We start from the raw sequence: 13,037 nt of genomic DNA on the forward strand, positions 1-13,037 counted from the left end.
AACAACACTATTTTTGTTCTTACTTGCGTTAGCACATCAGTATTACTACACTATCTAGTTGTCTGTCTATTTTAGTTAGCATATCTGCAATAAGACTAGTCCTGGACAAGCATTAAGTGACTTTGCTGAGCAAAAAAAGTGGCATTTAAATAGTCAGAAATTAGCTGTTGGGGAAAATAATTAGTAGGTGCATTAAAAGTGACACTGACAAGGTGCCAGAAGATCGACTGATTGATAGATACTTTATTAATGCCAGAGGGAAATTCAAGATATCCAGTAACATTTCCGCATTGCACAAGATCAATACAAAAACTAAATAGCATTATACTTATAAAAAACAAAATACGAAAAGAAATAAAACATTTACCAATAAGAGCAAGTAATAGAATATACAGCTCTCAGTGTGGGAGGTAGTGAGATCGTGCAGTTGGCAGGAACCAGTCACAGTGCAAATAAGCGTGTAATGAGCAGTGCAAATACTTCGTGGACAGTTACATACTGTACATGTGCAGTATGTTTAGTGGTATATGGTACAGTAGATATAAATAGTATATATATTTATTTATATTAGTATATAGTATAAATAGCATAGTATATTGCATGATGGGTGTGTGTGTGTGTATGTATGTGTGTGTATATATATATATATATATATATATATATATATATATATATATATATATATATATATATATAAAATATTATAGTGTGTGTGATATATATAAAATATTAGTGTGTGTGTGTGTGTGTGTATATATATATATATATATACACACAATAATATTTTATTATATATATATATATATATATATTATATATAAAATATTGTGTGTGTGTATATATAAAATATTAGTGTGTGTGTGTGTGTGTGTGTGTGTGTGTATATATATATATATATATATATATATATATATATATATATATATATATATATATATATAAATAAAAAGTAGGTACATTGTAACAGTATATAATAATAATGTAAAGTACAACATACCAGCTTATCTACAAATATCTGTATATACCCATCTATGCATATAATGTACATCTATATAAGCAGCAGAAAAGTGCAATGGACATGAAAAGAACAGTGTAACTAGTCCTGAGTACAGCAGAGTCACAGAGTCTTATTTTTGCTGAGCCGGGAGGAGTTGAACAGTCTAATGACCTGAGGGATAAAAGACTTCCTGAATCTGTCCGTGGTGCAGGGCAGGGACAACAGTCTGCCACTGAATGAGCTCCTCTGTCTGATGATGGCACCGTGCAGAGGGTGGTGAACGTTGTCCATGATTTAAGAGCAGTTTGCTCAGGGCCCTTCGGTCTGCAACTCGGTTCCCAACACAGAGCCAGCTTTCCTCACCAGCCTGTCGAGCTGTCCAGCGTCTCTCTTCTTAATGCTGCCTCCCCAACACACTACAGCACAGAAGAGGACACTGGCTACCACAGACTGGTAGAACATCAGCAGCAGTTTTTGGCAGATTCTGAAGGACCTGACCCTCCTCAGGAAGTTGAGTCTGCTCTGACCCTTCCTGTAGAGGGTGTCGGTGTTCACTGTCCAGTCCAGCTAGTCGTCCAGATGTACACCCAGGTATTTGTAGGTCTTGACCATCTCAACATCGACCCCCTTAATAGAGACTGGCTGCAGAGTTGGCCTGGACCTTCTAAAGTCCACAAGCATTTCTTTTGTTTTGCCAGTGTTCAGCTGCAGGTGGTTGGATTTACACCACAACACAAAGTCCTGTATCAGGCTCCTGTACTCCTCCTCCTCTCCATCATGAACACATCCCACAATTGCAGTATCGTCCGAGAACTTCTGCATGTGGCAAGACTCCGAGTTGTATGTGTAGAGAGTGAACAGAACCGGAGAGAGCACAGTCCCCTGTGGTGCTCCCGTGCTGCTTATCACCGTGTCAGAAATTCCGTTCCTGATCCTGACGTGTTGTGGTCTCCTGGTGAGGCAGTCTGTGATCCAGGAGACCAGATGTGTGTCCACCTCCATCTCCTGCAGCTCATCTCTCAGTAGAAGGGGCTGGATGATGTTAAAGGCACTGGAGAAGGAAAAAAAAATGATCCTCACTGCGCTGCTCCCCTTGTCCAGATTAGTGAGTCCTGTGCAGAAGATAGAGGATGGCGTCATCCACTCACACCTTCTCCCGGTATGCGAATTGCAGTGGGTTCTCAGCATGGTGGGCCTGGGGTCTGAGGAAGTTCAGCAGTAGTTGCTCCATGGTCTTAATCACGTGTGATGTCAAGGCGACCGGCCTGTAGTCATTCATTTCCTTTGGATGTGTTTTCTTAGGAACTGGAATGAGGCATGACGTCTTCCACATGACAGGAATTCTCCCGGGGCGAAGGCTCAGGTTAAAGACGTGTTGGAGGGGCTCCGTCTTTAACCTGAGCTGTCGCCTCAGGAGAGTTCCTCTCATGTGGAGTGTGTGTGTGTGTGTGTGTGTGTGTGTGTGTGTGTGTGTGTGTGTGTGTGTGTGTGTGTTTTCACTGCTTCAGATGGGTTAAATGCAGAGAGGAATTCCAAGTGTACATGTGATGAATAAAATTGTTCTTCTTCTTCTTCCACAACTGTAGTAATCCATATTATATCAAGAACCGATCAACTAAGTAAAGAGAAACGACATCCATCATTACTTTAAGACATGAAGTGTCTTAATTCATAAAATTAAACACACACACACACAAGAAAGATCAGGTGTAAAAATGCATCTAATTATCGGTGCTTCATGTTCAATACTTCGTCTGTCCTCTCTCTGGTTTTGTGGTCCCTTTTTAAAAATCTATTATCAAAAGGCTTTCTGATACTTTTGCCAAGTAGGCTGGCAGCTCCAACACCAAATAACTTCAAATACGCCAAGCGATGAAGTTGGAGCAAGCAGTATTGACTTCGAAATTACCTGATGAGATTAGACATAAGGTACCAGTCAAAAGTTTGGACACGCCTTCTATTTCAGTGGTTTTCTTTTAATTCATAAAATTATACACTTCATGTCTTAAAGTAATGATGGATGTAGTTTCTCTTTACTTAGTTGATCGGTTCTTGACATGATATGGATTACTACAGTTGTGGAAGAACAATTTTATTCATCACATGTACACTTTTGGAATTCCTCTCTGCATTTAACCCATCTGAAGCAGTGAACACACGCATACCCAGAGCAGTGGGCAGCCATGCTAACAGCACCCAGGGGGCAGGTGCCTCGCTCAAGGGCACTTCAGCTCAAGGTTGCCCCATGTTAACCTAACCACATGTCTTTTGGACTGTGGGAGAAACCGGAGCACCCGGAGGAAACCCACACAGACACAGGGAGAACATGCAAACTCCACACAGAAAGGCCCCCGTCAGCTGCTGGGCTCGAACCCAGAACCTTCTTGCTGTGAGGCAACAGTGCTAACCACTACACCACCGTGCTTCCCTAAAGTGGCAAAGCTGGGGCTCGCACCCATGACCCTCAGATCAGTAATGCAGCTCTCTAACCGATTGAGCTGTTACTATATTTACTGTATTTTTATTATTTACTATTTTTACTGTTTTGAGCTCAAATGCATTAAGAAGGCAAGGAATTGCACTAATTAACTTTTGATGAGACACACCTGTTAATTGAAAAGCATTCCATGTGACGACCTCATGAAGCTGGGTAAGATAATACCAATAGTGTGCAAATCATCATCAAGGTAAACACTGGATACTTGGAAGACTCTAAAATGGGAAAATTTGTTTAACATTATTTATTTACCACATAGATGGAATTATGTTCCAGATGTTATTTCATAGTTTTGATGTCTTCAGTGTTGTTTGACAATGTAGAAAATACACAATACAGAAAAACCTATGAATGAGTAGGGGTGTACAAACTTTTGACTGGTACCGTAGGTTATTGGATTGATCATGTATATCGACTCCCAGGTTTCTACAAATCAAGAAAACCATGGTTTATCACAAAATAATACAGAATTTCACTGGGAAAATGTCCCATTGAGTGTAAAGTTATAATTTGAGTACAAATAGAAAAGTAAAATAAATTGTAACTAGGTTTATTTGGCTTTCATTGTGTACTTTCAAAAGACATAAGGAAGAAGGTTAGATCGTGCCATTATCCACACTTCAGTGACCAGTTCGTGACACAGTGACCAGGCCTTGCTGAACTGTGGGTCCCAGTGTGAGTGTACCAGGCACACGATGGTAGTTAAACCCCTGAATACTGTTGACTTGAATCTGATGACAATTTTAATGAAATTTTCTGTGTGTAATTTTCAGGGATTAAACATTCTATGATGCTAATAAACATGGTTTATTTAGTTCATCCATTGCTGTTATAATAACCATCACTCTTCTGGGAAGGCTTTCTACTCAATTTTCGAGTGTGGCTGTTGGGATTTATGCTCGTTCAGCCACAAGAGAATTCATGAGATTAGGTACTGATGTTGGCCAGGCCACTCGAGTTCGTTCACCAATCTTGGCAAACCATGTCTGAATGGAGCTTGCTTTGTGCACAAGGGCATTGTCAAGCTGGAACATGTTTGGTCCTTGTAGTTCCAGGATTTTAAATTTTTTTTTTTTAATTAAATTAAATGCTACAGCATACAAAGGCATTCTAGACAATTGTGTGCTCACACCTTTGTGGCGGTAGTTTAGGGGAGGCCCACATATGGGTGTGGTGGTCAGGTGTCCACAAACTTTGGCCATGTAGTGTAGTGAGCATCATTTACTTATAGAGGGGTCCAAAAGTCTGAAACCACATTTGTTTTTTAATTTAAAATTGGAAAAAAAATCCAGAATGTTTTATCTCCTCTCATCTCATTATCTCTAGCCGCTTCATCCTGTTCTACAGGGTCGCAGGCAAGCTGGATCCTATCCCAGCTGACTACGGGCGAAAGGCGGGGTACACCCTGGACAAGTCGCCAGGTCATCACAGGGCCAGAATGTTTTATAATGTGAAATATTTAAAACAAAAAGTAAATGCTAAATATCTTGTGTATATTTTATACTCATGATCCTGCACTATTTCCATGTCCCTATGTTTTCCGTATGTATGTTTTCTTCATGCTTAATCTCTTCTGTTGAAGCATGTGTTCAGATGATACTCTGGAGTTAATTTAAAATGGATCATGAGGTTTTGTACAAACTTTTGGAGTCCGTGCCAGCTTGAGCGCACACTGTCATTTAAAAAAAAAAAAAAGGGATGTACCAAATACTATGAAACTCTGAAATTCATGTAAATATTTCAAAGATTCTTCTTTTCACTCAAGTTGTAATCAACAATAAAATTTGTAATTAGAAGTAAAATAAATTAGAAAAGAAAGCAAAATAGAAGAATTTCATGAGTGTTCTCAGAAATTTAGATCAAAAATCCATCCTACTTGGCTCCGGTGCGGGCTCGGGGTCAGGCTTAGGGCAAAAAATGAGACTCCTGACTTGCACTGGTTTTGGGCTCTGGAGATGGCTCGGGCTTGAGCTCTGGAGATGACTCGGGTTCTGGACTGGACTCGGGCTCGACCTCTGTATTGGACTTGGGCTTGAGCTGTGGAGATGGCTCTGGACTGGACTTCAGCTCTGCCTCAGTACTGGTCTTGGACTCGAGCTGTTGAGATGACTCAAGCTCTGGATTGGACACGGGCTCTGGAAATGACTTGGGCTCTGTCCAGGAAGCACGCTCAGACTCTGGACTTGGCTCGGAACCAGGACTTGCAGTGGAATCGAGTTCCAGGCTGGATTCGAGCTCTGGAGATGACTTGAGCTTTGGGCTGGAATCTGGCTCCAGCTCAGGAGATGACTCGGGCTTGAGTTCTGGAACTGGCTTAGAGTCGGGGATGGAAGTGTGCTTGAGCTCTCGACTTGACTTGGGCTTTGGACTGGACTCGAGCTCTGGGGATGACTTGGGCTCAAGACAGGAAGCGAGCTTTGACTCGGGCTCAGTAGAGGACTTGAGCTCTGGAGGTGACTTGGACCCTGAACTTGATTTGGACTGTGGACTTCACTCAGGCATGGGCTCGAGGTCTGTCGGTGCATTGCTTCGGTCCTGGTTAGGACCTGGTGGCGGAGGGATGATGACTCCTTCCTGGCCAGGCGGTGGAGGGACAATGACTCCTTCATGGCCAGCTGAGGTAGAGGTTGCTCCGTCGTCCTCTAACACAGGTTCTGGAGCAGGCTCAGGTTCTGGCACTGGCCTTGACTCTGACATAGGCACTGGAGCTGGCGCAGGTGCCGGCTCCGGCTCCAACTCTGGCATTGGCGCTGATGCTCTAGCTGACACGGGCACTGGCTCTGGACTGGACACTGAGACAAGCTCTGACAATGGCTCTGGAGCTGACTCTGACACTGGGGCTGGCACAGGTTCTGGAGTAGACACTGGTGCTGACACTGGAACAGACGCTGGCTCTGTCTTGGGTTCAGGTGTTTGCTCTGATGCAGGCTGTGGAACTGGTTCAGGTTCACATGCTGACTCTGGAACTGACTGTAGAATAGGCTGTGGGATTGGTTCTGGACTGATGGCCTTTAGGAGGCACTCTAGAGCAGCGTTTCTCAATCTTTTTTCAGTCACGGCACCCTTCAGAAGTATGGAAATTCTCAAGGCACCCCCATATAAAATATACACAGTCATGCTGACCCCGGCAGTGATGTTGTGACATGGGAAAGGGGGCCGTGAGACAAATTTTGACGATGCATGAGGCAGCGATGATCTGCATTAGTGTAACTAGCGTTTTGGGGAATTTTTTAAATTCATTTTATTTATTTCAATGTTCGAATATATAATTTTTTGACAGCACCCCTGACGAAGCCAGATGGCACCCCGGTTGAGAGAGGCTGCTCTAGAGCAATGGCCTCCTCTGCTGCCGCTGTGTCGGCCTCAGGCGTGATGGCCCCCTCCCAAAAAATTTCATGGCGGACCCCCTTTTCCAAAGATTCATAAATAAACCAGAGCATTACCTGAAAATCATGTGAGCTCCAAAGGCACAGGTGCTCTAATCTCATGAGGGACTCGGCCTATCGGCGTGCTCGTCCAGTCAGCCGGGAACTCATGCACATAACCCAGATGGGTTCTGGAGTCTTGGGTTGTTCAAGGCCTGCGTAAAAGGTGCCACACTGGATGCTGAATCCACACGGGTGATTCTCCCTATCGTAGGGTGTAGGAGTGTAAACACCAGTACGCTGCCAGAAAAATGAGGCTAGAGGCCAAGATACAAAATTCTAGAAGTGGCGTGGCATGGTGTACTGGAACCCTTCTCCTACAGCCATGGTTTGGTGAAGTATTCTGTCAGATACGAGGTAGGTGGGTGTATGTGCAGAAGTGATTTTTATTTATAGTGATTAAAAACACACAGGCAAACAGCAAACAAACGTGAAACGAGCAAGGGGTTGGGCAAGGCACAAAAAGGGTGGCAGAGGCAGAGTGAAAACGGGAACGAGGAGCCAGGTACAGGATTCAGGAAACCAGGAAATCAAACTCAGGTAGAAAGGCTCGGTAATGTGTACTGACGTAGCGTAATATTTCGCCCTGATCGTGCATCTGAACAGTCCTAATAGGTGCACATATAGCCCCTTAATTAAAAGTTCAGGTGCGTGTCGTTAACAGCGTGCGTGCTGGAGTCCACTTGACACACAAAAACGGGAACGAGGAGCAGGTACAGGATTCAGGATACCAGGAAATCAAACTCCGGTAGAAAGGCTCGCACCCAGGGCGTGTCTTCGGGTGCACGTGCCACAGCACGCAGGACTGACAGTAATGAGAGAATCATATGTTATTCACTTCACCTGTTAGTGGTCCTAATTTTATGGCTGGTTGGTGTATTGCAAAAACAACCACCACAAAAAAAAACACTGGCCTTAGTGGTTTCTGTAGTGTATTGACTTCTATCTTGAACTAGAAGCTTATGTGGTCTTGTATTGGAACTTGTTTTTATAAAATACACCTTGACTATAAAAATCCACATCAGTGTTTTTTCATAATAGACTGATCGATTAGATTATGTGGTTTATTTGTTCTAGGTTTAATCCTCCAACCTCTGCTGTTTGTTCTCAAGGCTGTGATCAGTCCAAAGCTCCTTTGTAATATTCCTTTCTCTGTCTGCCAGGGGAAGAAGTGGATTGTCAGACGGTCCTATGAAGACTTTCGTGTGCTCGACAAGCACCTCCATCTCTGTATATATGACAGAAGGTTTTCTCGGCTCACGGAGCTTCCTCGATTTGAAAACCTGAAAGTGAAATCAGAGGTATCCCAAATGCAAAGTCATTTCTCGTCATGGGTTTTGCTTCGTGTTGGATTAAGCCTAATAGTATGTATCCAGCAATAGTTTTAACATGAGCAATCTGTCTGGTCACATTTTCTGTCTTTTCTGTATATTATTTTTCTACATGTTTATCACAAAAAAGCGGGTGACAAAGTATTGAAAGGCCAGTAAAGTTCTTTATTATTTAAGGAAGAAAACTGCAGATATGATCTCATTCCTCCCCATCATTGATTTATCCTTTTTTATTCATTAAAGAATGTCATCCATTTTTTTTTTTTTTTTTAAATCAACAAATGGTCACATTTAAAAAGTTCTGTTATTTGACTGACAGATAAAATGTCAAGTCATTTGATAAGGTGACGCTTTCTGTAGGGTGATGTTTATTCAACAGGTATGGAATGAGTCTCCAGTGTCAGCACTTTGTAGCAGTCAGGAAGATTTCTGATGCAGCACAGGCTTCAGGACAGAGGGATTTACACTGGTTTCTAAGTACAGTGACAAGATGTGTGGTTTTTTTTGAGAGATTTCATTAACTTCTTGAGAAAGAAAAAATGGAGGCAGGTGATGAAAGTCTGTTTATATTTTTATGCCTCCGCCACCATAAGGTGCAGGAGGCATTATGTTTTCGGGTTGTCCGTCCGTGCGTGCGTCAGTGCGTCCGTCCCGAAACCTTGTGAACGCGATATCTCAAAGGCTAATGAAAGGAATTTCACCAAACTTTCACCATTTGTGCGCTTTGGGACAAACATGAACTGATTTAGATTTTGAGATCAAAAGGTCTAAGGGCAAGGTCACTGTGAGGTCAAATGTCTGTCCGTAAACCTTGTGAACACAATATCTCCAAGGCAGATGAAAGGAATTTCACCAAACTTTCACCATTTGTACACTTTGGGGACACAGATAAACTGATTAGATTTTGAGATCAAAAGGTCTAAGGTCAAGGTCACTGTGAGGTCAAATGTCTGTCCGAAACCTTGTGAACACAATATCGCCAAGGCTGATACAAGTAATTTCACCAGGTCAAGATTACTGTGAGGTCAAATGTCCGTCCCCAAATCACAACTTAATAAGGCGTGTAGTCTACCGGGCGGAGGCATCCCCATCGATGCCGTTGGCGTCGAGTTCTATCTAGTTGATAATGTGAGTGATGAGGTTACTTGTCTCATGGAACGGTTACCAGAGGACTAGCCCCCCACTGTAGCCCTAGCTATGTAATAAGCAAGAGGCCGAGGGCTACGGAAACGGGGATTGTCGCCACCTTATGCGCCACATGGCATGGGAAGGACTTTGATTTTGTCTCATGGAAGTTGTACAACATAAATGCATCAACAGAAAGATATAATTGTTGCCAAATTACTGTGATGTAAGCTAATAATAATAATAATAATAACGAGGTACTGTGCCAAGGGCACAGTGGTATCCCATTTCCACACCTGAGGCCTTGGGACAAAGGTCAAGGTTACAGAACTGAGAGAAATGAGGTCACTTGTCTGGAATCTGATGACAAAGGGAAAAGGATATAATATTTCCATGGTTAATAATATTAACTAAGGGCCTATCTTTCACCAATTTCTTGATGCAGGCCAGTGAAATATATGCAGATCATTGATCTGACCTGTCAAGGTCACTCCAGGGCAAAACTAATGTTCCTAAATGAAAGCCCTTATATGACTTCTTATTCATGGTTAATAGTAACTATGGCCTTATCCTGGTCTGTTTTTGCGATTATAGGCCATTGAAAATATGTGACCCAATAAATATTGACATAGGTCAAAACTATAAATATTCATTAAAGCATGTTTTTCTATGGTAAAGGAGCAAGGCTAGCTCAAAGACCATGAAAAATAGACAAAACTCTGACTTTTTGCTGTAGCGTCACCTAATTGACAAGTTCAAGGTCATGTAACTCAGTGAAAACGGGTCAAATCGCTTAACCGATGGGACTATTTTGAAGCCCCCCAAATAGGTTCTCCGTACCCAATTTGGTGAAAATTCATGAAAAAATGAGGAAGGAGTAGCGATTTGACGCATAAGTGACCTTTGACCTAATTCTGGCAAAGGGTCAAGGTCAGAGGTCAACTGAGGCCATGGAAGATGGCATGAAAGAATTTTGTCTCGCTTGTCCTGGTACTGTACCAGGTGGTCCCATTCACAGCCATTCCTGAAAAAAAATTATGACGTCATAAAATGGCATCATACATGATATGGTGATCACAGATGATCACTACCTACATGCACACCAAGTTTCATCCAGATATCTTGAAAACTGAGTTAGAAATGACCCTTGTCTAAGTACTACTATGACGTGTACACTAAACCTAAGCAATTTCAAGATCCCGTTTCCACTTCAGTGGAAATGGAATAATAATAGTAATAATTAGTATAAACACGCAGGTAATTATAGGAAATCGCACGCACTGATTGGTCGAGAGATTCAAATTATTTCTTGATAATCACCTCGAGCGACTCCGCAAAATGGCAGGCAATCACTTTGTCACTGTAAATGAGGAAGAATTACGAATGATGAAAGAAAATGCTGTTCCTAAAAGCACTAGAGATGCTCTGAAGTTTGGTCTAAAACTATTCAAAGGTAAGGTGGGATTCTGATTTATTTTATCGATTTCAAAACGAAGTATTTTATGTAACTCGACGTAGATAAGTGACACAAGTCTGTGCCACACAGTCATTACATTTAACATGCCACTTTTGAAATAATTTTTTTTAAATATTTTTTAAAATAATCACCTGTATATTTATACTAAAACAATTATCCGCCTCAGGCTCAGTGAATACTGGTGAATAATATCAACTTTGTATCAGTTATTATTCACCGATATTCACTTCACCTTCGACGAATAATTGTTAATTGTAGAAAAGCAGTACTGAACCTATAACAACGCTGATTGTTCTGTTATATGCATAACTCGTATGCAATGTATAATTCAATATATAGTTTCTATCATGCAGTAGTTCGTTGTTCAGGTCAATCTACAGTATGTTTCTATGTTGTTAGTTTGTGCAAATCATATCCTCTGCTTCTCTCGTGCTGTCACATAGTGCCGGTTACAGCAAAAATGGGTTCTCTTTCCTTCTCACAGTTCTGCGATTTGCATAATCGCAGACAAGCAAATGAATTTAAAAACCTGTCCTAGAAACACCGCATAAAATGCGAGATCTCTTATGGGAAGGGAAAAAAAATAAAACACTGCACCAAAACCCCAAGAATCCAGAGAGATCTTTTTAAATTCTTGTACGAATCTGCATCCTATCTGGAGATTTTTTTTTTTTTGGACAATCCTATGATCAGAGAATATCCAACATGGGTTTCATCATCTCTGGGTCATAGTTTGGAATGTCCATGCCTGTATTCTGGGGTATTTTGCACAGTGCCAGTTGGAGAGAGGGTTAAGTGAGTGATTGATTCTTTAGGATGTAGAGTAGGTCAGCTTTTTTGTGGAATTGAGAAGTTTATTACTTCCCCTGTTCATTAATCTTTTCCTCTTGCTTTCTCAGCCACTTTCCCAGATGCTTACTGCCTACCTTTCCCGCCTCTCAACCATCGCTGACAACAAGATAAACTGTGGGCCTGCCCTGACATGGATGGAGGTAGAGTATGCACCAGTGGCTCAGTCAATTCCACTCGTTCTTTAATTCTTTTAATTCAGCGTTACAGATGTACTTTTTGTTGAAGAGCTAAAGAACCGCACACACCCATATTCTCACGTAACATTAGTCAGTTGACAGATACAAAGCACCTCTGTATCTAAATAAACTCGGAGTTCACTAACGTGAATACGTCTACCAGACTATTGTGTAGCCTGACTCTGATGAGACAGCAGTGTTTGGCAGAAACAAATTGTCTTCAGAATGACTTACTGAGCGATTTGACAAAAGTGCACGGGATACTTTGGTGGTTAGTATAGAGTTGCAAGAACTTGACAGAAAATGATGTAAATTTGTAAGAACCCTCCTTCACTAAGATTAGTCACCATACTGAAAGCACGCAATGGAAACGTGTTCAAGTGCTCCTTTGTTGAACAGCCTTTAATGGTTCGAACTAGAAATACCTGGCCTTTGTTCATTTGAACTCCTGTGAACTACTTCTTTTGAATTCAGGATTACAGTTAACATAAAGTGATGTTCATTTCTACCTACTAATCCGATACATATGGCAGCTTGGAAAATTCATGACATTTTCTACTCTATAAAGTTCTGGAAACTACAGAAAATGTTTCCCTTTTGTAGGTGTCTTGATCACAAAGTTCTTGCATATTAAAGGGTGGGGGGGGGGGGGGAAGAGTTGTATTTAGTTTCTAGTCTAATTCCACAGAAAGACCCCAACATGGAGACCGTCTAAAAGCAACTGCTATGTATACAGATTGTTTAATTTGTATTATGCATTAAATAAAATATAAAAGTAATAAATATGAACATTACATCAAGATGGATCTCGTTTTTGACATACAGTAGCCTACAGCCATCTTTATACCGTACCTGCATTTGTTAAACTGGCTTCTTATCTACCTAATATGATCTGAGAAGAGTGATAAAATAGAAAGGTAATAAATCAATTTCTGCATTGTTTTGGAGAAATACATTTGTATTTAATACATTGTCGTGCCTGAGAAGTTGCTTCACTCGGAAGTACTGGAAAAACAATGCACGTTTTCTTTGACTGTCCGACTCGGTGCTTGGTGGTTGGTGACAGAATTGGCTTGAGAAGGGAAAAGAGACAGGGCTTCAACAAAATGATGAATTCAAAGGAACACAAAACCAACTTGCTTGTAGAACACGTACAA

At 41.5% G+C, this 13,037-nt stretch overlaps 1 protein-coding gene across 6 annotated transcripts in view; it reads left to right on the top strand.

Annotated features, from left to right (window-relative positions):
* arhgap32a (Rho GTPase activating protein 32a) overlaps positions 1-13,037 on the top strand; it is a 79,330-nt gene that overhangs the window by 34,271 nt on the left and 32,022 nt on the right. For 4 of the 6 annotated variants that reach the window (XM_060943803.1, XM_060943806.1, XM_060943807.1 and 1 more), the window contains 2 exons: positions 8,083-8,220; positions 11,752-11,844. In XM_060943803.1, the coding sequence (XP_060799786.1) occupies positions 8,083-8,220; positions 11,752-11,844 (231 nt within the window). The remainder of the gene's footprint in view (positions 1-8,082; positions 8,221-11,751; positions 11,845-13,037) is intronic. The other 2 variants (XM_060943804.1, XM_060943805.1) reach the window with 1 other exon arrangement.

This window comes from Neoarius graeffei, chromosome 17 (genome assembly GCF_027579695.1).
Source record: "Neoarius graeffei isolate fNeoGra1 chromosome 17, fNeoGra1.pri, whole genome shotgun sequence".
NCBI classification, from domain to species: Eukaryota; Metazoa; Chordata; class Actinopteri; order Siluriformes; family Ariidae; genus Neoarius; species Neoarius graeffei.